The sequence below is a fragment of the Saccopteryx leptura genome, chromosome 2 (genome assembly GCF_036850995.1).
Source record: "Saccopteryx leptura isolate mSacLep1 chromosome 2, mSacLep1_pri_phased_curated, whole genome shotgun sequence".
Taxonomy (NCBI): domain Eukaryota; kingdom Metazoa; phylum Chordata; class Mammalia; order Chiroptera; family Emballonuridae; genus Saccopteryx; species Saccopteryx leptura.
Genome location: NC_089504.1, coordinates 95,455,553 through 95,478,304, shown reverse-complemented (window position 1 = coordinate 95,478,304; position 22,752 = coordinate 95,455,553). Strand labels below are relative to the sequence as shown.

General features: G+C 39.4%; 1 protein-coding gene across 2 annotated transcripts in view; it reads right to left on the bottom strand.

Annotated features, from left to right (window-relative positions):
* The window catches only part of FANCC (FA complementation group C), a 306,682-nt gene that overhangs the window by 52,130 nt on the left and 231,800 nt on the right, over positions 1 to 22,752 (bottom strand). For both annotated transcript variants that reach the window (XM_066365719.1, XM_066365720.1), the window contains exon 7: positions 11,267 to 11,431. In XM_066365719.1, the coding sequence (XP_066221816.1) occupies positions 11,267 to 11,431 (165 nt within the window). The remainder of the gene's footprint in view (positions 1 to 11,266; positions 11,432 to 22,752) is intronic.

The window sequence follows — 22,752 nt, the reverse complement described above, 5'->3', positions numbered from 1 at the left end:
CCAGTACAAACTTCTCAATATTTTTGAAGCAATGGATTTAGATTCACCTAGGCCCTAGGGGACATGTCATTAATTGTACTCCACAGGTTCATTAGAGGATTTCAGTAGCCCACCCAGAGAGGATTTCATGCACTCTGTTGTCCGCAGATGGCCGTGGTGGCAGTCCCAGGAATAGGCTCAAAATGTTGGTTTGACATTTAGGCCAAGAAATTAAAAAGTTCCTCTAGGTTATCTAAACTGCACAGAAGGTCAGGCATCTGCTGTTTAAAATAATACAGGCAGCCTGTTTCTGAAAATACATGGCTGTGTTTGGAAGCCAAGGCCAAAGACACCCAGCCAATTGTAGAACAGATGAAATTCCACTGGCATATTGTGGTAAGCAGAGAGTTGGAAGGCTAAACACAAGGCAGGGCACATTAGTCAAAGAAAGTATGTGGTTTCTAAATGACCATGCAGCACATTTGGGGAACGGCTCAGGGGGCAGAGAGAAGGTATCAGGGGTGGGGGTAGTAATTTGCACTGACTGACTGAGTCAGCCTCCCTGTGTCAACATGTGGTCAGGATGCTCCGTCTACGAGAAAGTGTCCATGGAAAGTCTCCAGCTCTTACACCACTGCTCAGGGAACTTGCTGAGCTGAAGCCATAGGAATTGGACAAGTTGAAGACCACCCAGCATTTCTGGACAGTCTGTTCTCTATGGATATTCCAAATGGAATAAATTTTATTAGTTGCTGAGGGAGAATGTGCTATCACAAGTAAAATAAATAGCAAGGAGGTTCAGGCCTACTCATGGACCGAGGCCCTCAGCTTTCTATCTGTGCACTAAGGGTAGGTAATAGTGGCTATTCTCTAAGCATATCTCTTCCTCACCAGTAATTTCTGAAACAGCTTTGTGGGGTTTCACAGAGGATGTCCAGGGGCAATATCCCATTTCCTTCTAATTCAACACTTGATAAAAAAATAAGATTGGAGCCCTGGCCTGATAGCTAGGTTGGTTAGAACATTGTCCTGAAGCACAGAGATTACCAGTCCGGTCCCCGGTCAGGGCACATACAGGAGCACATCAATATTCCTGTTTCTCTCTCTCCCCCCCCCCCCCCTTTCCTTTCTCTAATGTCAGTAAAAATAAACATTAAAAAAAAGAGTAAGATTGGAAATACTGGATGCTAAGACCATATTCTTTAACAAAATGTATTACTAAATAAAGCAGGAATAGAGCTGCAAAAGTGAAAGGCAAAGAGCATTTACTTCAAAGTAAATACTTTGAAAAATTGTTTTGGAGTGTGAAAAATGTGAGTTAGTAGGGTAAAACTTGTAAGCCACAGTGTGTACTAAGGGAAATGATGTGCAGGCACAAATGTGCGAAGCACACATCACTTAGACTTTCAAGTAAATTATTACTCAATATATGACATAAACAACAAAGATAACTGATCAGACGACTCAGGAAATTCAGACTTACTGGGTAAATTCTGACAGAGGTTTAGAGTAGTACAAAAAGACTTTACATTTTAATAAATATTATGTTCTGACCTTTTAAAAAAATCTAATGATTTAACTTTCTATTTCTCTTTCTAAATATCACCTTCACAAATTTCTAGATTATAACCCTTCATAAAAAAAATAAAATTAAAATATACATTCCAATTTTGAAGAAGTGTATGAAAAACAACAAGTACTCTACTTCCTCTGACAGAGCAACAGTGGTTTTGAGGTTGTTCATTTTCCAAATGTAATGCTATAATAAAAATCCCCTTGAAGATGGGAAGAATATCCACTTATTACAGCCAAAACAACAACAACAATAAAACTTTAGGAATAAAAAATGTTCAAAACACTTTTTAATTTTAAAGTCTACTGATGAGACTTTTAAAATCCTATTAGACTTCTAATTTTGCCAAATTTCTGATCACAGAGTTATTAAATTCTTTGAAATATCTTGTCAGATTCCAGGCAGGATAAACACCCTTACAGAATGTGGAAAATATATAAAATAGTCCTTGAAGACCACAAAAGTAAACCTGAACAAACAGAGATTGAAACCTATAGGCTGAAAGAGACTGGTTGAATCTTTCAACCAAATACAATGTGTGAACTTTGGACTCTGAATCCAACAAAACTACTATAAAAAAATGAGACAATCAGGAGAATTTGCTCTTTCTCTTATTTTGTGATGATGCAGAAAGCAGTCTCAATCACACAGAAACCTGGAGTTAAACGATAGAGAATTCAAAACTGAAGTTCTGGAAATACTCAACAATTGTGAGAAAATACTGACAGGCAACTTAATGAGCTCAGAAAAAAAAAAAAAAGACTGAAACTTTAAAAGCAGAGATGTAGAACTCAATACATGAATTAAAAATGAGCTAGCAACTTTAGCTAATAGAAGTTTGGCCAGATAGAACAGAGAATCAGTGACATCAAAGACAGGCAATAAGAGATGACACAAAGGGAAGAAAAGACTCAAGAATTTTTAAAAATGAGAGAGCTCTATGAGAATTGTCTGATTCCATCAAAAAGAGCAATATAAGAATAATGGGTATTTCAGAAGAAGAGAGAGAGAAAAGAATGAAGAGCCTATTCAAACAAGTAATTGATGAGAACTTCCCAAGTCTATGGAAAGAGTTAGAGCCTGGAATCCAAGAAGCAAACAGAATGAGTAGTTATCTCAACCCAAACAGGCCTTCTCTGAGGCACATTGTAATGAAAATGTCAAAATCAATAACAAAGAATCCTCAAGGCTGATAGGGAAAAGAAGAACTTAACATATAAAAGAAGGCTTATCAGGTTATCATCAGATGTCTCAGCAGAAATTCTACAAGCCAGAAGAGAGTGAACCCAAACATTTAAAGTACTGAAAGAAAGGAATTACCAGCCAAGAATACTATTGGGTTGGCAAGAAAGTAATTTCGAGTTTGTAGTGTAAAATAAAACTCATTTTTTTATACAAAGAATAAACTTTTTTTTTCTTGTATTTTTCTGAAGTGAGAAGCAGAGAGGCACACAGACTCCCGCATCAGCCTGACCAAAATCCATCCAGCATGACCACCAGAGGATGATGCTCTGCCTATCTGGGGTGTTGCTCCGTTGCAATGGGAGCCATTCTAGCACCTGAGGTGGAGGGCATGGAGCCATCCTCAGCTCCCAGGCCAACTTTGCTCCAGTGGAGCCTTGGCTGCAGGAAGGGAAGAAAGAGATAGAGGGAAAGGAGAGAGTGAAGAGTGGAGAAGCAGATGGGCGCTTCTCTGTGCCCTGGCTGGGAATCAAACCCAGGACTTCCAAATGCCAGGCCAACACTCTACCGCTGAGCCAACCGGCCAGGGCCTTATATAAAGAATAAAATTTAATCAATTACATATTTTCCATTTTGTTCAATGACCTTTTGCCATCTTTCTTGCAGCTTCATGATTCCACGCTCATAGAAATTTTGGTCCTTATCAGCAAAAAACTGAACCAAGTGTGATTTAAGGTCATCATCATTTGTAAAAGTTTTAACATTCAAAGAGGTTTGCAAACTTCAAAATAAATGGTAATCTGATGGTGCCAGGTCAGGGCTGTATGAGGGATGTGACATCACTTCCCAACCATGAGTTACTAAAGATGTGTGAGGCTTTGCATTATCCTGGTGGAACACAATCCTTTGTGATTTGCCAATTCTGGCCATTTTTCTTTGATTGCTTCATCCAGTTTCATTAGTTATTGACAGTAAACATCCGAACTGATCCTCTGGTTTCTTGGAAGCAGCTCAAAATACACAACACCTTTGTAGACCCACCAAATTGACAGCATGACCTTTTTTTGATGCAATTCAGCTTTAGATGTGGTTTGTGCTGGTTCATCACGCTTGGACCATGATTGTTTTCAAATGATGTTACTGTAGATGACCCATTTTTCATCACAAGTGATGATTCTTTTCAAAAAAGGGTTGATTTCATTGTGCTTGAGATGCATATCGCAAATATTGATTCGTTGTGTTAAGTGAATCTCTTTCAATTCATGTGGAACCCAAATATCAAACTTCTTAGTGAGTCCAAGACATTTTAAGTGATTTTCAATTGTTGTGTGTGATACATTTAACCTCTCTGCAATCTCTTGAACAGTTATATGATGTTTTTCTTCAAATATGGCTTTGATTTGGTCATCATCAACTTCAGTAGGTCAACCAGAACATTGGTCATCTTTGAGTGAAAAATCTCCAGAACAGATTTTTTTAAACCAATTCTGACACATGTGTTCTGTTATGCAATTAACATCATAAACTTCTCATATCTCTTTGTGAGCCTCAGCAGCTTGCTTTCCTTTACGGAAATAAAAAAGTAAAATTTGCCGAAAATGTTTGTTTCTGCACTCCATGTTAAAATTGACCCTAAACTAAGGTGACCAACTTTTTACAATGAAAAGGAGGACAAAAATAAATTGAAGAAAATAATATCATAAGTAAAACATTTTATTCATTGCAACAATACACTATCATATGATAAATGCATAATAAAAACATTTGTAATATTTTATATTGTAATTATGCTTACATGCCTATTAATTTTTTATTATAATTGTAAGAAAAAGTACTCATTTAGAAACAAATATGTCACATCACATGCAACAGATCAACTCTGCATCGATTGAATATGGACATTTACAGATTAGTCTTCCAATATCAAAAAGGAGGACATGTAGGAGGATACTTTTTTTTTTTTTTTAATTTTTTTTTTGTATTTATTTATTCATTTTAGAAAGGAGAGAGAGGGAAAGAGAGAGAGGAGAGAGACAGAGAAAGAAGGGAGGGAGGACCAGGAAGCATCAACTCCCATATGTGCCTTGACCAGGGAAGCCCAGGGTTTCGAACCGGTGACCTCAGCATTTCCAGGTCGATGCTTTATCCACTGCGCCACCACAGGTCAGGCAGAGGATACTTTTTGAGAAAGGATGGAACTTACAAAAGAAGGACTGTCCTCCCTAAGGGAGGATGACTGGTCACTTTACCCTAAACTAACAGCTACACACAAAATAAACACAACTTGCTCTAAAGAAATCTAAATGTGACTGATATCAAATGTCAAAAGGAAAAAACTGTAACACTGACAGAAGTCCTTCAGAACAATTACAACATTCTCTATGTGTGAAAACCGAAAATACTTTCTTGCCAACCCAATATATCCACCAAAGTTGTCCTTCAAATATGAACGAGAAATAAAAACTTTTTCAGAAATAAAGAATCTGAGGGAATTTATCACCAGAAAACCTCCACTGCAGGAAATACTCAAGGGGTTAGTCTACCAGATACAAAGAATAAAACAATACAAAACTACAAGAAAGAGCTCTAACAAACTTACAATATAAACATGGATAATCTGGGACAAAAAAAAACATAAAAGGAAAGAGGATTAAGGTCTGAAGTAGCAAAGGAGGATGGAATGCAGAAGCACTCATGAGACAAAGCACTCTTGTATATATAAATCTTTTGTTTCTCAATAACCTAATGATAACCATTCATAAAAAAACCAGAACCGATATGCATAGCTTAAAAAAAGAGGAAATAGTGGAAAGAAGCATGAAATACCACCAAACAAAAACAACTGATAGAAACATGAAGCAAAAGAACCAACATGGCCAATTAGTATTAAAGGAGAACAAAGTTGGAAGATTGACAGTATTTGACTTCAAGATTTATTATAAGACTATGGTAACCGAGACAGTATGGTAATGACAAATAGGTCATAGAACAGAAAAAGAGTCCAGAAACAGACGCAAATAAAAATAGTCAATTATTTTTTAACAAAGGAGCAATGGTAATACAATGGAATAAAGATGATCTTTTCAACCCATAGTACTGGAACAGCTGGCTGTCCACATACAAAAAAAAAAAAAGAAAAAAAAAAAGGAATCTAGAAACAGACTTGGCACCTTTCACAAAAATTTACTTAAAATGGATAATAAACCTAAATATAAAATGAAAAACTATAGCCCTTTCCAAATAGCTCAGTTGGTTGGAGTGTCGAATGTCATCCACAAATGTAGAGGTTGGTGGTCTGATACCCAGTCAAGGGCACATACAGAAACAGCTTGATGTTCCTGTCTCTTTGTCTCTCTCTTCCTCTCTCTCTCTCTCTCTCTCTCTCTCTCTCTCTCTCTCTCTCTCTTTCACACACACACACACACACACACACACACACACAAACACACACACACACACACACACACACACACACACACACACACACACAAAAGAAAGACTATAAAAGTCCTAGAAGATAACATAAAGAACACCCAGATAATCTGGACTTTGGTGATGATTTAGTAGGTAAAAACAAAGCAAAATGAAACAAAAATTAAAGCACAATCTATGGAAGAAAGAGTTGATAGACTAATCAAAATGGAAACAAAAAAGAGAACACTCAAAAGTATCAATGAAAGGAGACATTACAACTGATACCACACAAATACAAATGATTATAAGAAAATATAAAAATTTATACACCAACAAACTGAACAACCTAAAAGAAATGGATAAACTCCTAAAACATACAACCTACCAGGACTGAATCATGAAGAAACAGAAAATCTGAACAGATCTGTTACTAGCAAGGAGATTAAATCACTAGTCAAAAAATCCCAACAAAGAAAAGTCCAGCCAGACGATTTCACTGGTGAATGCTACCAATTATATATTTAAAGATGATTAACATCAATCCTCCTCAAAGTCTTCCAAAAAGTAGAAGATGATAAAGCACTTCCAGACTTGACACAAGGCAGCACTGCCAAAATACCAAAACCAGTCAGAACCCTACAGAAAAGATACTTACAGGTAAGTGTTCCTGATGAATATTAATGCAAAAATCCTCAACAAAATATTACCAAACAAAATTCCAAGGGTTTTAGAAGCTCTATCCAGGAACAGCATTGAAAACCAAATATATTTCAACAAATTCAACAAATACATTGAAAGAATTATACACTGTTGGGGACCAAAAAGCCAACAGGGTTTTTGCAGTTTAGATTTTTGGGGGACAGAGGTGTGGGGAACTGCCTGTAAGCTGACAGTCTGCTCAACCTCCCATCTCAGTTGCCTGATTAAGTTGCAAAAGGCTAAGCCCTTCCCCACATCTTCATGTTAGCTGATACTCATCCTACCCCCATGTCCCCCAGAAAGACTAGAGGCAAGTTTCTTCTATCCTGTTTTGTGTAAAGTTAAGGTGTTATGTATGGTGGGCGTTTTCTGCACTTGGTAAAAATTCTTGGGTTGCCTTGGAAACGTGATCAGAGATCTCACTGATTTGCTAATGGCCCACTTTGCCCTATAAATAAAGCAAGATGTGGTTTGGGGGCATTCTCTGTTTCTGCTATCAGCTTTGTAGAGCCCTCCCGAACCCATTCTTTAATTCTTTAAGCATATTTTCTTAATTCCACGCTGTTCCCACTCAGGACCTGGAATTACTAGTCACGCTGGTTCACAACAATACACCATGACTATAATACTGTGATTTACAATAAGAAAAATATATTTGGTTTTCAATGCTGTTCCTGGATAGAGCTTCTAAAACCCTTGGAATTTTCTTTTTCTTTTCTCTCTTTCTTTTCTTTTTTTTTTTTTTAGTGAGAGAAAGAAGAGAGATGAGAAGCATCAACTCATAGTTGTGGCATCTTAGTTGTTCATTGATTGCTTTCTAAATCTATGCCTTGACTGGGGGCTCCAGTTGAGCCAGTGGCCTTGGACTCAAGCCAGGGACCTTGGGCTCAAACCAGTGACCTTGGGCTCAAGCCAACGACCTCAGGTTTCAAGCCAGCAACCTCTGGGCTCAAGCCAGTGACCATGGAATCATATCCATGATCCCACACTCAAGCTGGGGACCCCACACTCAAGCTGGTGAGCCCACACTCAAGCTGGATGAGCCTGCTCTCGAGCCGGCAACCTTGGGGTTTAGAACCTGGGTCCTCAGTGTTCCAGGCCGATGCTCTATCCACTGTGCCACCACCTGGTGAGGCACGCCAAAAATTTATATGAAACCACAAAAGACCCTGAAAAGACACAGCAATCTTGAGAAAAAGAAAACAAAGTTGGAGGAAACATGATACTTGATACGAAACTATATGACAAGGCCATAGTAATCAAAAGACCATGGTACTGACATCAAAACACACATATAGATTAATAGAATAGAATAGAGAGCCCAGGAATAAACCCACTTTTTACAGTAAATTAAAATTTAACAAAGGGGGCAAACACATACAATAGAGTAAAAATAAATGGTGTTGGGAAAACTGGATAGATACACGCAAAAAATAAAACTGGACAACGTTCTTACACCATACACAAGAATAAACACAAAATGAATTAAAGACTTTAATGTTAAGAGTCAAAATTATAAAAATCCTAAAAGAAAACATAGGCAATAAAATCTTGGACATTTCATGCAGCAGTTATTTTTTGCTACATCACCTCAAGCAAGGGAAACAAATGAAAATATAAACAAATGGGACTACATTAAACTAAAAAGTTATTGCACAGAAAAAGAAACCATCAAAATGAAAAGACAACCTACTGAATGGGAGAATATATTCACCACCACATCTAGTAAAAGGGTTAATAGTCAAAATTTATAAAGAACTTATAAAATTCAATACCAAGAAGGTAATCCAATTAAAAAATGGGCAAAGGATCTGAATAGACATTTCTCCAAAGAGGACATACAGATGGCCAATAGACATATGAAAAAATGATCAACGTCACTAATCATTAGAGAAATGCAAATTAAAACCACAATGAGATATCACCTCACACCTGTCAGAATGACTGTCATTAAGTCAACAACAACAACAAAGAACAAGAACTGGCAAGGCTGTGGAGAAAAGGGAACCCTTATACACTATTGGTAGAAATGCAGATTGGTGCAGCCACTGTAGAAAGCCATATGGAGTTATCTCAAAAAATTAAAAATAGAACTGCCTTTTGACCCAGAAATCCTACTTTTGGGAATATATTCTAAGAATCCTAAAATACTAACTCAAAAGAATATATGCACCTCTATGTTCATTGAAGTGTTATTTATGACAGTCAAGATCTGGAAACAGCCCAAATGTCCATCCGTCAATGAGTGCATAACAAAGTTGTGATACATTTACACATGCAGCCATATAAAAGAAGGAAACCTTGCCTTTTGCAACAACATGGATGACATAGAGAGCATTATGCTAAGTGAAATAAGCCAGTCAGAGAAAGACAAGTACCATACGATTTCACTTACTGGTATATGTGGAACATAATGAACAAAATAAACTAACAAAATAGAAGCAGCTTCATAAATACAGAGAAAAGACTGACAGCTATTAGGGGGAACAGGGGTTGGAGAGTTGAATGAAAAAGATGACAGGATTAAGCAAAAACAAACAAATAAAACAAAACAAAAATCCAACTCATGGACACAGGCAACAGTATGGTGATTACCAGAGGGAAAGGGGAACGGGGAGGTAGAAGAGGGTAAAGGGGGATAAATGGTGATGGAAGGAGGCTTCATTTTGGCTGGCAAACACACAATACAATATACAGAGGATGTGTTGTAGAATTGTACACCTTAAACCTATATGATTTTTATTAACTAATGTCACTCTAATAAATTCAATTTAAAAATAAATTAATAAATAAAATTCCTTTTGTGTATTAACAATGAAAATAAAAGAGCAAGACACACCAGTATGTTTTAATGTATCAGTGTGAAAAGCTCCTTGATATATGTTACATCACAAGTAACTTAAAAAACCCACTATTTTCAAATGTGAACAAGTAAGCAAGGAAAAGTACAGTGTGTCTGTAAAGTCATGGTGCACTTTTGACCGGTCACAGGAAAGCAACAAAAGACGATAGAAATGTGAAATCTGCACCAAATAAAAGGAAAACCCTCCCAGTTTCTGTAGGATGATGTGGCAGCATGTGCGCATGCGCAGATGATGACGTAACACCGGGTATACAGCGGAGCAGCCCACGGCCATGCCAGTAGAGATGTGCATAGTACAGAGGAAAGTTCAGTGTGTTCTGTGGCTCACTAAATTCGAATCCGTGACCAAAGTGCAACGTGAATATTGGCACGTTTATGACAAAGAGCCACCACATAGGAATAACATTACTTGGTGGGATAAGCAGTTGAAGGAAACCGGCAGTTTGGTGGAGAAACCCCGTTCTGGTAGGCCATCAGTCAGTGACGAGTCTGTAGAGGCTTTACGGGATAGCTACCTAAGGAGCCCTAAAAAATCTGTGCGTGAGCCCATATCGAACTGCACTGAATAGGTATGAAACTGAGAGAGTTTTCCTTTTATTTGGTGCAGATTTCACATTTCTATCGTCTTTTGTTGCTTTCCTGTGACCGGTCAAAAGTGCACCATGACTTTACGGACACACTGTATATGCATGATGGTCTGAGATGGCTATTAAAATCATCCTGCCTTTTCCAACTTCATCTGAGGCTAGATTTTTCTCCATATATTTCAACCAAGACAACATATCACCACACTGAATACAGAAACACATATGAGAACCCAGCTGTCTTCTTTTGAGTTAGACAATAAAAGAGATTTGCAAAAAAGGAAAACAATGCCACTCTTATAAGTAACTTTTTGCTTGTAAAAAGGTCATTGTTCTTCCTAAAAATATGCTATTTGTGTTAATACGTAGTTTTTTGTTATTTTAAAATGGAGTAAAATAGTTTTAAAACTTGTTTTTTAATTGCAAATATGATAAATACTGATAGATATAATCCATGTGTTATAAATGTTCATTGAGATCCTCCATAATTTTTTTAAATTTTTATTTATTTATTTATTTTTTACAGAGATAGAGAGTCAGAAAGAGGGATAGACAGGGACAGACAGACAGGAATGGAGAGATGAAAAGCATCAATCATTAGTTTTTCGTTCTGCATTGCGACACCTTAGTTGTTCATTGATTGCTTTCTCATATGTGCCCTGACCGTGGGCCTTCAGCAGACCAAGCAACCCCTTGCTTGAGTCAGTGACCCTGGGTCCAAGCTGGCGAGCTTTTTGCTCAAACCAGATGAGCACGCGTTCAAGCTGGCTACCTCGGGGTCTCGAACCTGGGTCCCCAGTCCAACACTCTATCCACTGCGCCACCGCTTGGTCAGGCGGATCCTCCATAATTTTTAAGAGCATAAAGTAGGTACTGAGATGAAGACATTTAAAACTGCATTTCTAAAATACTGAAGTATTCTAAGAAAAGGAAAAACAGAGTTGGGAGATAGGATAAAGGGACATTACTTACAGTAAAAATGCCTCATTCACGGCATCAAAGAACTCAGGCGAGATGGTTTCCTGAGGTTCATGTCCATGGTAGGTGAGCAGAGCTTCTACCAACGGTTCAAAATCAGGCAGGGTAACAAGTGGGACACAAACTCGTGATAGGGATCTTACTCGTTCAGGAGCCATTCTATAGAATATATAAAATAAGAAATAATTACCCAACCTTAGAGTCACATGTAATTAAAGACATAGAATTTTCATGCCGAAAAGGTTGAGGACAGGTCACTTCCTGTACCCCTCACACAGAAAGGACTACACCAATACTGTCGATGAATGCTCTTCCTTCACTCAGTTCTCTAGAAAGAAATCCTTTAGTTGCAGTTCCCATTTTGACATCACTCATTTTCAGGACTTTGGCAGAACTCACTATGGGCACCTCCAACTTGTGTTTTATGTGCCGTTGAGTCAGCGTTGACTCCTGGCAACCCCGTGAATGAGTAATGCCCACAATGTCCCTTCCTCAATCGCCCTGCTCAGCTCCTGAAGACTCATGCCCGTGGCTTCTTGTAAGGAGTCAGTCCCCCTCGTATTTGGTCTCCCTCTTTGTCTGCCGCCTTCTATGTCTCCCAGCATTATCATCTTTTCTAAAGCCTGCCTTCTCATAATGTGCCTGAAGTGGGACAGCTTCAGTTTTCATCATTTGTGCCTTCAGCAATGTCTCAGGCTTACTCTGATCTAGGATCCACATTATTAGTCTCCAAATTATCATACCCAATGAACAGAATCCTGAATTCCTTCCCCAAACGTTCTCTTCCCCAGTGCTCCCTATCTCATTTGCTCATGCCAAAACCCTTGAAGTACATTCTTAATAGCTTCCTTTCTCTTATCCCCTTATCTAATCCAGCAGTCAATACGTCCATTCATCTGACTACATCTCAACCCTTCCATTACTACCCCCCAATTCACTATCAACTCTAATCTGGGTTACAGTAGGAGCCTCCTAACTTTCTCCCTGCTTCTGCCCTAATGCCCACGTTTATCATTAGAACAGTTCTAGCAACTCTTTACTTGTCTGCTCAAAGCTTTGCCATGGCTTCCCACCTCACACAGAGAATAAGCAGTCTTATATTAGCCACCAAAGCCTTCCATGGTGGGGCCCCTTCTGTTTCTCTGGTCTCAATCCCTTCTACTCTTACGTTTGGCTGTTCAGTCTAGCCTTACAGCCTCCAACTACACCAGATAAGGGCCTTTTGTTCACTCTGCATGGAACACATGGCTAGCTCCTTCAATTCATATGGGTCTACAATGCTGCTTGATGTGAGGGTTTCCCCAGTCATCCCATATAAATGCACTGACCAATATGGAATTAATCAGTATATGTAGCAATTTAAAGTTATTTAAGTGTCCTGGTCAGGTTGCTCAGTGGATAAAGTGTTGATCCTGCATGCTGAGGTCACGGGTTACACCCTGGTCAGGGCATGTAAGAGAAGCAATCAGTGAGTGTACAACTAAATGGAACAACTAAGTGAAACAACAAATGATGCTTCTCTTTCTCTTTTTCCTTTCCTTTCTGTCTCTCAAACTACAGAAGCAAATTTTGAGGAAAAAAAATAAATTTATTTAAATGAAATAAAATTTTTAATTCCATTCCAGTATTCAACAGCTATATGACACTAGTGGCTTACAGTTTTGGAAAGTGCAAATTTAGAGGACTTGTTTGTTACTGAGCCCTACCACCCCACTGTGTACTTCCTATCTCTCTCACCCTATTCTACTTTTCTGTGGAGCACTATAATAAATCTCCTTGTTGATTGTTCATGGTCTGTTTCATCCTGCTAGGACATTGGCTCTTTAATACCAGGCACTCTTTTTTCTCTTTTGCTCACTTACCTATTCCCAGCATGTAGGGACAACTCCTTACACACATTATATGCTCAAGAAATAGATGTTAAATAAAAAATGATCAACTAGAGATCAATAAAATGAAAGTCTGAAATGTTTGCTATTAGACTTTTTGAATTTTCATATATAATCATAAATCTAGGAATTCAGTTTTATGCTTTGTGACACACAAACCAAATCACAATAGATAGCATACAGCCACCCTTCATTTTACCTGCTGCCATTGAAAGAATATGAGAGCGCTGTAATGTAACACTATTTATAGCCATTTAAGTGGTTTCTACTTTTTCACTATTATAAACACTGCAACAGGTGCATCCTTACAGAGACCTATGTGGACCCCATGCAAATATCTGCATACTACATTGCATTCCGGAAGACTACCAGTTTACTTTCCCACTCTTGTCAGTTATATTATCAGTTTTATTTCCTGCTAACCTGGACAAAAATTATCCCATTGCTTTCATTTGCATTTTCCTCATAACTTTCAAGATTATCTATGTTCATTACCCATTTGTATTTTCCCTTCAGTGAATTTGCTTTTAAATTAGTGTCTTTAGGGCTATTCATTCAATAAGTATTTTTGCAACCTTACTATATTCAAGACTCTTCACAGTGTTCATGCCACAAAAGCAAAGAGAAAGCTTTGTGGTAGAGAGGATAAAATGCCACATTTTGGTATACAGACACAGATGTATCATGTGTCATGCTGAAAAGTAAACCACACTGAGAGGTTAAGGAGGGCAGGAATTTACTGAGGGGAATGTTCAGGCACAGAACTAAAGAAAGTGTATGAACAAACCTTTAATGCATCTGAGAGGAAAACGCTGTAGGCAGGTACAAAGCAAATGGCAGAAGCCGGGCTGGCCATGATTGAGGACCGACATGAGCTCAGTCCTGCCCAATGGGAATGGAAGGGGCGCACATAAGTGGTCCAACCCGGCAGCGGGCCGAGTGAGAAAGAGCAGTCCCACTTGCAATCCTGCCTACAGGGGCAAGGCAAAAACTGCAAAAACCGGAGAACTGGCAGAGAGCCACGGCTGGGTGGGGCACGCAGCCCCAACCAGGAGCCTGGGAACTGGGGCTTGTAACCTGGCGCGGGAGCACAGCCCGGCCACTGGGGGCATGGTGAAAGGCGGGGAACAGGTGGAGACCCCTGGCTGAGCGAGGGTGAGCAGCCCCACCCCTGGAGCCGGGTCTTGCAGTCATGGGGAGCACAGCCCTGCCTGTGGCATATGGGCGAAAGCCGGGACGGCGAAGACTTGCAGCTGAGCATAGGTATGCAGCCCTGCTGGTGGTAGCAAGGCTTGCAACCCAACGTGGAGCACAGCCCCACCTGAGGAAGCAGGGCGAAGGCCGAGGCCTACCAGGGCTTGTAGCTTGGGCATGTGAACACAGCCTCGCCTGTGGAAGAGAGGTGTAAACCGCAGCAACTGCTGCAGTGGGCTGGCCACGGTGCCCATACTCTGATGCCGGAGGCAGTGGCAGAGGGGTTGGTGGGCCTGCAGACAGACCACACCTAGGGAACACAGAGGCCACACCCATTGGACTCCTGTGGCCATACCCTTCTTATACACAGAAAAATGGAAAGGCAGAGAAGTGCAACCCAAATAAATCAAGAGAAATCCCCAGAAAAGGACTTGAATGAGTCAGATATAAACAAATTACCGAATGCAGAGTTTAAAATAATTATTGTTAGGATGCTCAAAGATCTTAGAACAGCAATATTTGGACATAATGAGGACCTAAATATACAGATAGCAAATATAAAAGAGGACATTGAAATAATAAAAAAGAATCAGTCAGAAATGACAAATACAATGTCAGAAATGAAGACCACAATGGGAGGAATTAAAAGCAGGATGGATGAAGCTGAGGATCGAATCAGCAAGTTAGAGGATAAGATAAATGAAGGCATGGATGCAGAGGAGCAAAAAGAAAAGAGACTCAAAAAGTCTGAGGAAACTCTAAGAGAGCTCTGTGACAACATGAAGAGAAATAACATTCGCATCATAGGGGATGCTGAAGAAGAAGAGAAAGAACAAGGGATAGAAACCTTGTTCAATCAAATCATAGTTGAAAACTTCCCTAAATTGATGCAGGAAAAAGTCACACAAATTCAAAAAGCACAGAGAATTCCATTAAAGAGAAACCCAAAGAAATCCATACCAAGACACATCATAATTAAAATACCAAAGCTAAGAGATAAAGAGAAAATATTAAAAGCTGCTAAAGAAAAAAAGACTATCACCTACAAAGGAGTCCCCATAAGGATGACATCTGACTTCTCAACAGAAACACTTGAGGCCAGAAGGGAATGGCAAGAAATATTCAAAGTAATGCAGAACAAGAGCCTACAACCAAGACTACTTTATCCAGCAAGGCTATTGTTTGAAATTGAAGGAGAAATAAAAACCTTCCCAGACAAAAAAACAAACAAACAAAAAACCTCAGGGAATTCATTACAACCAAACCAATGTTGCAAGAAATGTTAAAGGGCCTGTTGTAAACAGAACAAAGGGGAAAAGAATATAGTAAAAGAGGAAGATAGCTTTAAAATGGCAATAAACAACTACATATCAATAATAACCTTAAATGTAAATGGATTAAATGATCCAATCAAAAGACATAGGGTAGCTGCGTGGATAAAAAAACAGGACCTATACGTATACTGTCTACAAGAGACACATCTCAAAACAAAAGATACACATAGACTAAAGGTAAAAGGATGGAAAAAAGTATTTCATGCAAATGGAAATGAAAAAAAGTTGGGGTAGCAATACTTATATCAGACAAAATGGACTTTAAAACAAAGGCTATATATAGTAAGAGATAAAGAAGGTCACTACATAATGATAAACAGAGCAATCCAACAGGAAGATATAACCATTATAAATATCTACACACCTAATATAGGAGCACCTAAATATATAAAGCAGACTTTGATGGATATAAAGGGCAAGATCAACAGCAATACAATAAAGGTAGGGGATTCCAATACCCCACTAACATCACTAGATAGATCCTCAAGAAAGAAAATTAACAAAGAAACAGCAGACTTGTAGGTAGAGCGCAGAGCGCATTCCTAGTAGCTGTGGCTGATGCAATGCTGTGAGAACACTCCAGCACCTGAAACCCTCCTAGGCATACCCAGGAGGGAGCTTGCCCACTGTAAGGAAGTAACTCAGCACCAACCAGGCAGCTCCCTGACCTTTTCAGGCAGGGGTCCCCAAACTATGGCCCACGGGCCACATGCGGCCCCCTGAGGCCATTTATCCAGCCCCCGCCGCACTTCCGGAAGGGGTACCTCTTTCATTGGTGGTCAGTGAGAGACGCAAAGTATGGCATCGCTCACATACAGTACTACTTCCAGTGACGTGGGATGCACGCCTCATGGCTCCGGAAGCACGTCACATCACTTGTTACATCTAGCAGTGACAAATATGGAACCGGACATTGACCATCTCATTAGCCAAAAGCAGGCCCGTAGTTCCCATTGAAATACTGGTCAGTTTATTGATTTAAATTTACTTGTTCTTTACTTTAAATATTGTATTTGTTCCTGTTTTGTTTTTTTACTTTAAAATAAGATATGTGCAGTGTGCATAGGGATTTGTTCATAGTTTTTTTTATAGTCTGGCCCTCCAATGGTCTGAGGGACAGTGAACTGGCCCCCTGTGTAAAAAGTTTGGGGAGCCCTGTTTTCAGGCATTGCTCTGAAGAACATGCTGTAACACCCTATAGGCTGAACCTGTGTATATAAGCTAGCTTGCTTCCTAAATAAAGCGGATCTGCGTCACTAAACCTGGTCCCCAGAGTCGGGTCTCTGCATCTCCATCGTCCTCACTCCTGGTGGGCCTTGTCTATTACTGGTGCCCGGACAGGGACCTAACCGGCATCCAAGGGACGGGTGAGTGACCCTCTCAATGGGAAACCTTCTCCCTTACTCCCGAGCCCCGCAAGCTCGAGCCCTCTATGCCCTATTGCAGAGTAGGCAAGTTAAAGTTAATGAAAAGGATCTTTGTACCTACTGGGAAATCCTCTCAGGTTAAAACCCTTGGCTTCAGGATGCGCCTCTTTGGGACCCTGATACTTGGGCCCAAGCTCTCCGGCACGTCCGTTCAGTGGAAGTACATGAAAGGCAAAACTTCCCCCTCGGTCTACCTCTCTCCCTGAAGAGCCCCTACTTCCCATTAACCCCGCACCACTGAGGAGAAAAGTGGCTTAGCCTCCGAGTTAAACACACTTGTGGCTGAGCGCACAAAGCGAAACCAATTCCCTGGGCCTCACCCGGAGAAGTACTCCTCAGTGCTGTATTCACTCTTGTCCACACAGACTTAAAAGACACACTAGATCGGCCCTGGCTGGTTGGCTCAGTGGTAGAATGTTGGCCTGGCGTACGGAAGTCCCGGGTTCGATTTCCAGCCAGGGCACACAGGAGAGGCACCCATCTGCTTCTCCACCCCTCCCCCTCTCCTTCCTCTCTGTCTCTCTCTTCCCTTCCCGCAGCCGAGGCTCCATTGGAGCAAAAGATGGCCCAGGCGCTGAGGATGGCTCTGTGGCCTCTGCCTCAGGCACTAGAGTGGCTCTGGTTGCAACAGAGCGACACCCCGGATGGGCAGAGCATTGCCCCCTGGTGGGCGTGCCAGGTGGATCCTGGTCGGGCTCATGAGGGAGTCTGTCTGACTGCCTCCCCATTTCCAGCTTCAGAAAAATACACACACAAAAAAAGACACACTAGATCAACTGGATTTAATAGATATCTTCAGAACCTTTCACTCTAAAGCAGCAGAATGTACATTCTTTTCAAGTGCTCATGGTACATTCTCTAGGATAGACCACATGTAAGAGCACAAAAGGTCTCAACAAATTTAAAAAGACTATGGAAACTAGCATCATATTAAATAATGAATGGGTTAACAATGAGATCAAAGAAGAAATTTAAAAATTCTTAGAAACGAATGATAACGAGCATACAACAACTCAAAATTTATGTGACACAGCAAAAGCAGTACTGAGACGGAAGTTCATAACACTACAGGCATACCTTAAAAAGCTAGATAAGTTCAAATAAACATCCTAACCCTGCATCTAAAAGAACTAGAAAAAGAATAGCAAGTAAAGCCCAAAGGTAGCAGAAGAAAGGAAATAATAAAGATCAGAGCAGAAATAAATGACATAGAGGCTAAAGAAATAATACAGAAGATCAATGAAACCAAGAGCTGGTTCTTTGAAAGAATAAACAAGATTGATGAACTTTAAACTAGACTCACCAAGAAAAAAGGAGAGAGGACTCAAAAAAATAAAATTAGAAATGAGAGTGAAGAAATAACAACTGATACAACAGAAATACAAAATATTGTAAGAAAATACTATAAAGAACTGTATGCCAAAAAATTAAACAATCTAGGTGAAATGGACAAATTACTTGAAACATATACTCTTTCAAAAATGAATCTAGAAAAATCAGAAAACCTAAACAGACCAATTACAACAAATGAGATCAAAAGTTATCAAAAAACTCCCAACAAACAAAAGCCCTGGCCCAGATGGCTTCACTGGTGAATTCTACCAAAGATACAAAGAAAAACTAACTCCTTCTAAAGCTATTTCAAAAAATTCAAGAGGAAGAAAGACTTCCAAGTTCCTTTTATGAGGCAAGCATAATTCTGATTCCAAAACCAGGCAAAGACAACACAAAGAAAGAAAATTATAGGCCAATATTCCTGATGAATTTAGATGCTAAAATCCTCAACAAAATATTAGCAAACCAGATCCAGCAATACAGAAAAAAATAATATATCATGATCAAGTGGGATTTATTCCGGGGAGGCAAGGATGGTACAATATTCGTAAATCAATCAGTGTGATTCATCACATAAACAAAAGGAAGGAGAAAAACCACATGATAATATCAATAGATGCAGAAAAAGCATTTGATAAAATCCAGTACCCATTTATGATCAAAACTCTCAGCAAAGTGGGAATACAAGGAACATACCTCAACATGATAAAGGCCATCTATAAAAAAAACCCACAGCCAACATCATAATTAATAGGCAAAAATTAAAAACAATCCCCCTAAGATCAGGAACAAGACAGGGGTGCCCTGTTTCACCACTCTTATTCAACATATTAGTACTGGAAGTCCTAGCTATAGCAATCAGATAAGAAGAAGAAATAAAAGGCATCCAAATTGGAAAAGAAGAAGTAAAACTATCATTATTTGCAGATGATATAATACTGTATATAGAAAACCCTAAAGTCTCAGTCAAAAAACAAATGGACCTGATAAATGAATTCAGCAAGGTGGCAGGGTATAAAACTAATACACAGAAATCAGAGGCATTCTTATACACCAACAATAAACTGTCAGAAAGAGAAATTAAGAAAACAATCCAGCCCTGGCCGGTTGGCTCAGCGGTAGAGCGTCGGCCTGGTGTGCGGGGGACCCGGGTTTGATTCCCGGCCAAGGCACATAGGAGAAGCACCCATTTGCTTCTCCACCCCCACCCCCTCCTTCCTCTCTGTCTCTCTCTTCCCCTCCCACAGCCAAGGCTCCATTGGAGCAAAGATGGCCCAGGCGCTGGGGATGGCTCCTTGGCCTCTGACCCAGGCGCTAGAGTGGCTCTGGTCGCAGCAAAGCGACACCCAGGATGGGCAGAGCATCGCCCCCTGGTGGGCAGAGCGTCGCCCCTGGTGGGTGTGCCGGGTGGATCCTGGTCGGGTGCATGCGGGAGTCTGTCTGACTGTCTCTCCCCGTTTCCAGCTTCAGAAAAAAATACAAAAAAAAAAAAAAAAAAGAAAACAATCCCCTTCACTATTGCAACAGAAAAAATAAAGTACTAGGAGTAAATTTAACCAAGGAGGTTAAAGACTTGTACTTGGAAAATTATAAAACATTGATAAAAGAAATCAAGGAAGATACAAACAAGTGAAGGCATACACCGTGCTCATGGTTAGGAAGAATAAACATCATCAAAATGTCTATATTACCCAAAGCAATTTATAAGTTCAATGCAATACCAATTAAAATATCAATGATATACTTCAGATATAGAACACATATTCCAAAAATTGCTACAGAACCAAAAAAGAACATGAATAGCCTCAGCAATCTTGAAAAAGAAGAATAAAGTGGGATGTATCACACTTCCTGATATCAAGTTATACTACAAAGCCATTGTACTCAAAACAGCTTGGTACTGGCATAAGAACAGGCACACAGATCAATGGAACAGAACAGATAACCCAGAAATAAATAAACCCACACTTTTATGGACAATTGATATTTGACAAAGAGGTAAGAGCATACAATGGAGTAAAGACAGTTTATTTAATAAGTGGTGTTGGGAAAACTGGACAGCTACCTGCAAAAAAATGGAGCTAGACCACCAACTTACACTATTCACAAAAATAAACTCAAAATGGATGAAAGACCTGAATGTGAGTTGTGAAATCATAAGCATCTTAGAAGAAAACATAGGCAGTAAGGTCTCTGACATCTGCCGCAGCAATATATTTGCTGATTTATCTACATAGGCAAGTGAAATAAAAGATGGGATAAACAAATGGAACTATATCAAACTAAAAAGCTTTTGTACAGCTAAAAATATGAACAGAATATAAAGACAAACCACACAATGGGAGAACATATTTGACAATACGTCTGATAAGGGGTTAATAACTAAAATTTATAAACTCAACACTGGAAGACAAACAATACATTCAAAAAATGGTCAAAAGAAATGAACAGATACTTCTCTAAAGAAGACATGCAAATGGCCAATAGACAGATGAAAAAATGTTCAACATCACTAATCATTAGAAAAATGCAAATTAAAACCACAATGAGATATCACCTCACACCAGTCAGAATGGTGCTCATCAACAAAACAACACAGGATAAGTGCTGGTGAGGATGTGGAGAAAAGGGAACCCTTCTGCATTGCTGGTAGGAATGCAGACTGGTGCAGCCACTGTGGAAAACAGTATGGAGATTCCTCAAGAAATTAAAAATCGAACTGCCTTTTGACCCAGCCATCCCACTTTTAGGAATATATCCCAAGAACACCATATCACTGATTCAAAAGTAGAAATGCACACTCATGTTTATGGCAGCATTGTTCACAATAGTGAAGATTTGGAAACAGCCCAAGTGTCCACCAATGGAAGAGTGGATTAAAAAGCAACGTTACATATATACAATGGAATACTATGGGGCCATTAAAAAGAAGGAAATCTTACCTTTGGCGACAATATGGGTGGACCTGGAAACTATTATGTTAAGTGAAATAAGCCAGGCAGAGAAAGAAAAATATCATATGACCTCAGTCATTTGAGGAATCCAAGGAACAATGTGAACTGAGGAACGGAATTGAGACAGAGGGGGGATCAAAGGGACCAGAGGAAGGGAGGACAGAGGGAAAGGGGATGATAGGATGGGAGAAACCTGAAGGGAAGGGGGGAGGGCGCTATTGGGAAGGGGGTAAGGGACATGTTGAGGAAAATACAGGGGAGGGGGGATTTAATTGAGGCAACACTAGAATCTATATAAACAGAATAAATTAAATTTAAAAAATCCAAAAAAACAAAAAACGATATACTGAAAGGTAATTTATTATTTTGTGCATTTAATACTTAAGAACAATAAAAGAGGTACACAAAATTAATTGTTATAAAAATGTTTTAAAATATTAATGAAAATATATTAAATAATACCTGACAAAAAACAATAAAACTTATTTAAGATATTTTCAATGACAGCTTGTCATCCCCTGGTTGTTTAGCACTTTTTCTCTTTACGTTATATGTATGTTTACTGAAGTAACAAATGCAAGGGAATTAAAATGTAGTATTTCATCAAAGGTATAATGAGTTTTATGAAATGAATAAATATTACAAGGATAGTTCCATCAAATTTTTTTACCTAGGTACGAATAAACATTACTACAAGAGCTTATAATATGCTGTTGTGCAGATGAACATTAAAAAAAGAGTAAGGAATGTAAATTTGTGATTTCCACATTGGGTGGCTGCCCAGATGCCCACATTAGAGAGAACTGATTACAAGTGCCATTTTAACAACCGGTACGCCAAACTCAACAAAAAATTAAGTCTTGGTTCTGCCAAACCGATGTGAACCGGCTGAATCCCAGCATTGCTATAAATTTATTTTTTATTTTTATCAAATTTATAAATGCAATTGCCTTAAAGAGTTAAACAGCTCTTCAAAGCTTATATAAAACAGTAGCTTTTGCAAGAGCACTCTCACCCGTTTTCTGATCTCAAAGGCCCAACTCATTCTTTAGATATTGATGTGTTTTTTCCTTGGGTTTAACAACTTATTTTTTTTTTACAGAGACAGAGAGAGAGTCAGAGAGAGGGATAGATTGGGACATACAGACAGGAACAAAGAGAGATGAGAAGCATCAATCATCAATTTTTCGTTGCGACACTTTAGTTGTTCATTGATTGCTTTCTCATATGTGTCTTGACCACGGGCCTTCAGCAGACTGAGTAACCCCTTGCTTGAGCCAGTGACCTTGGGCTCAAGCTGGTGACCTTGGGGTCTCAAACCTGGGTCCTCGGCATCCTAGTCCGACA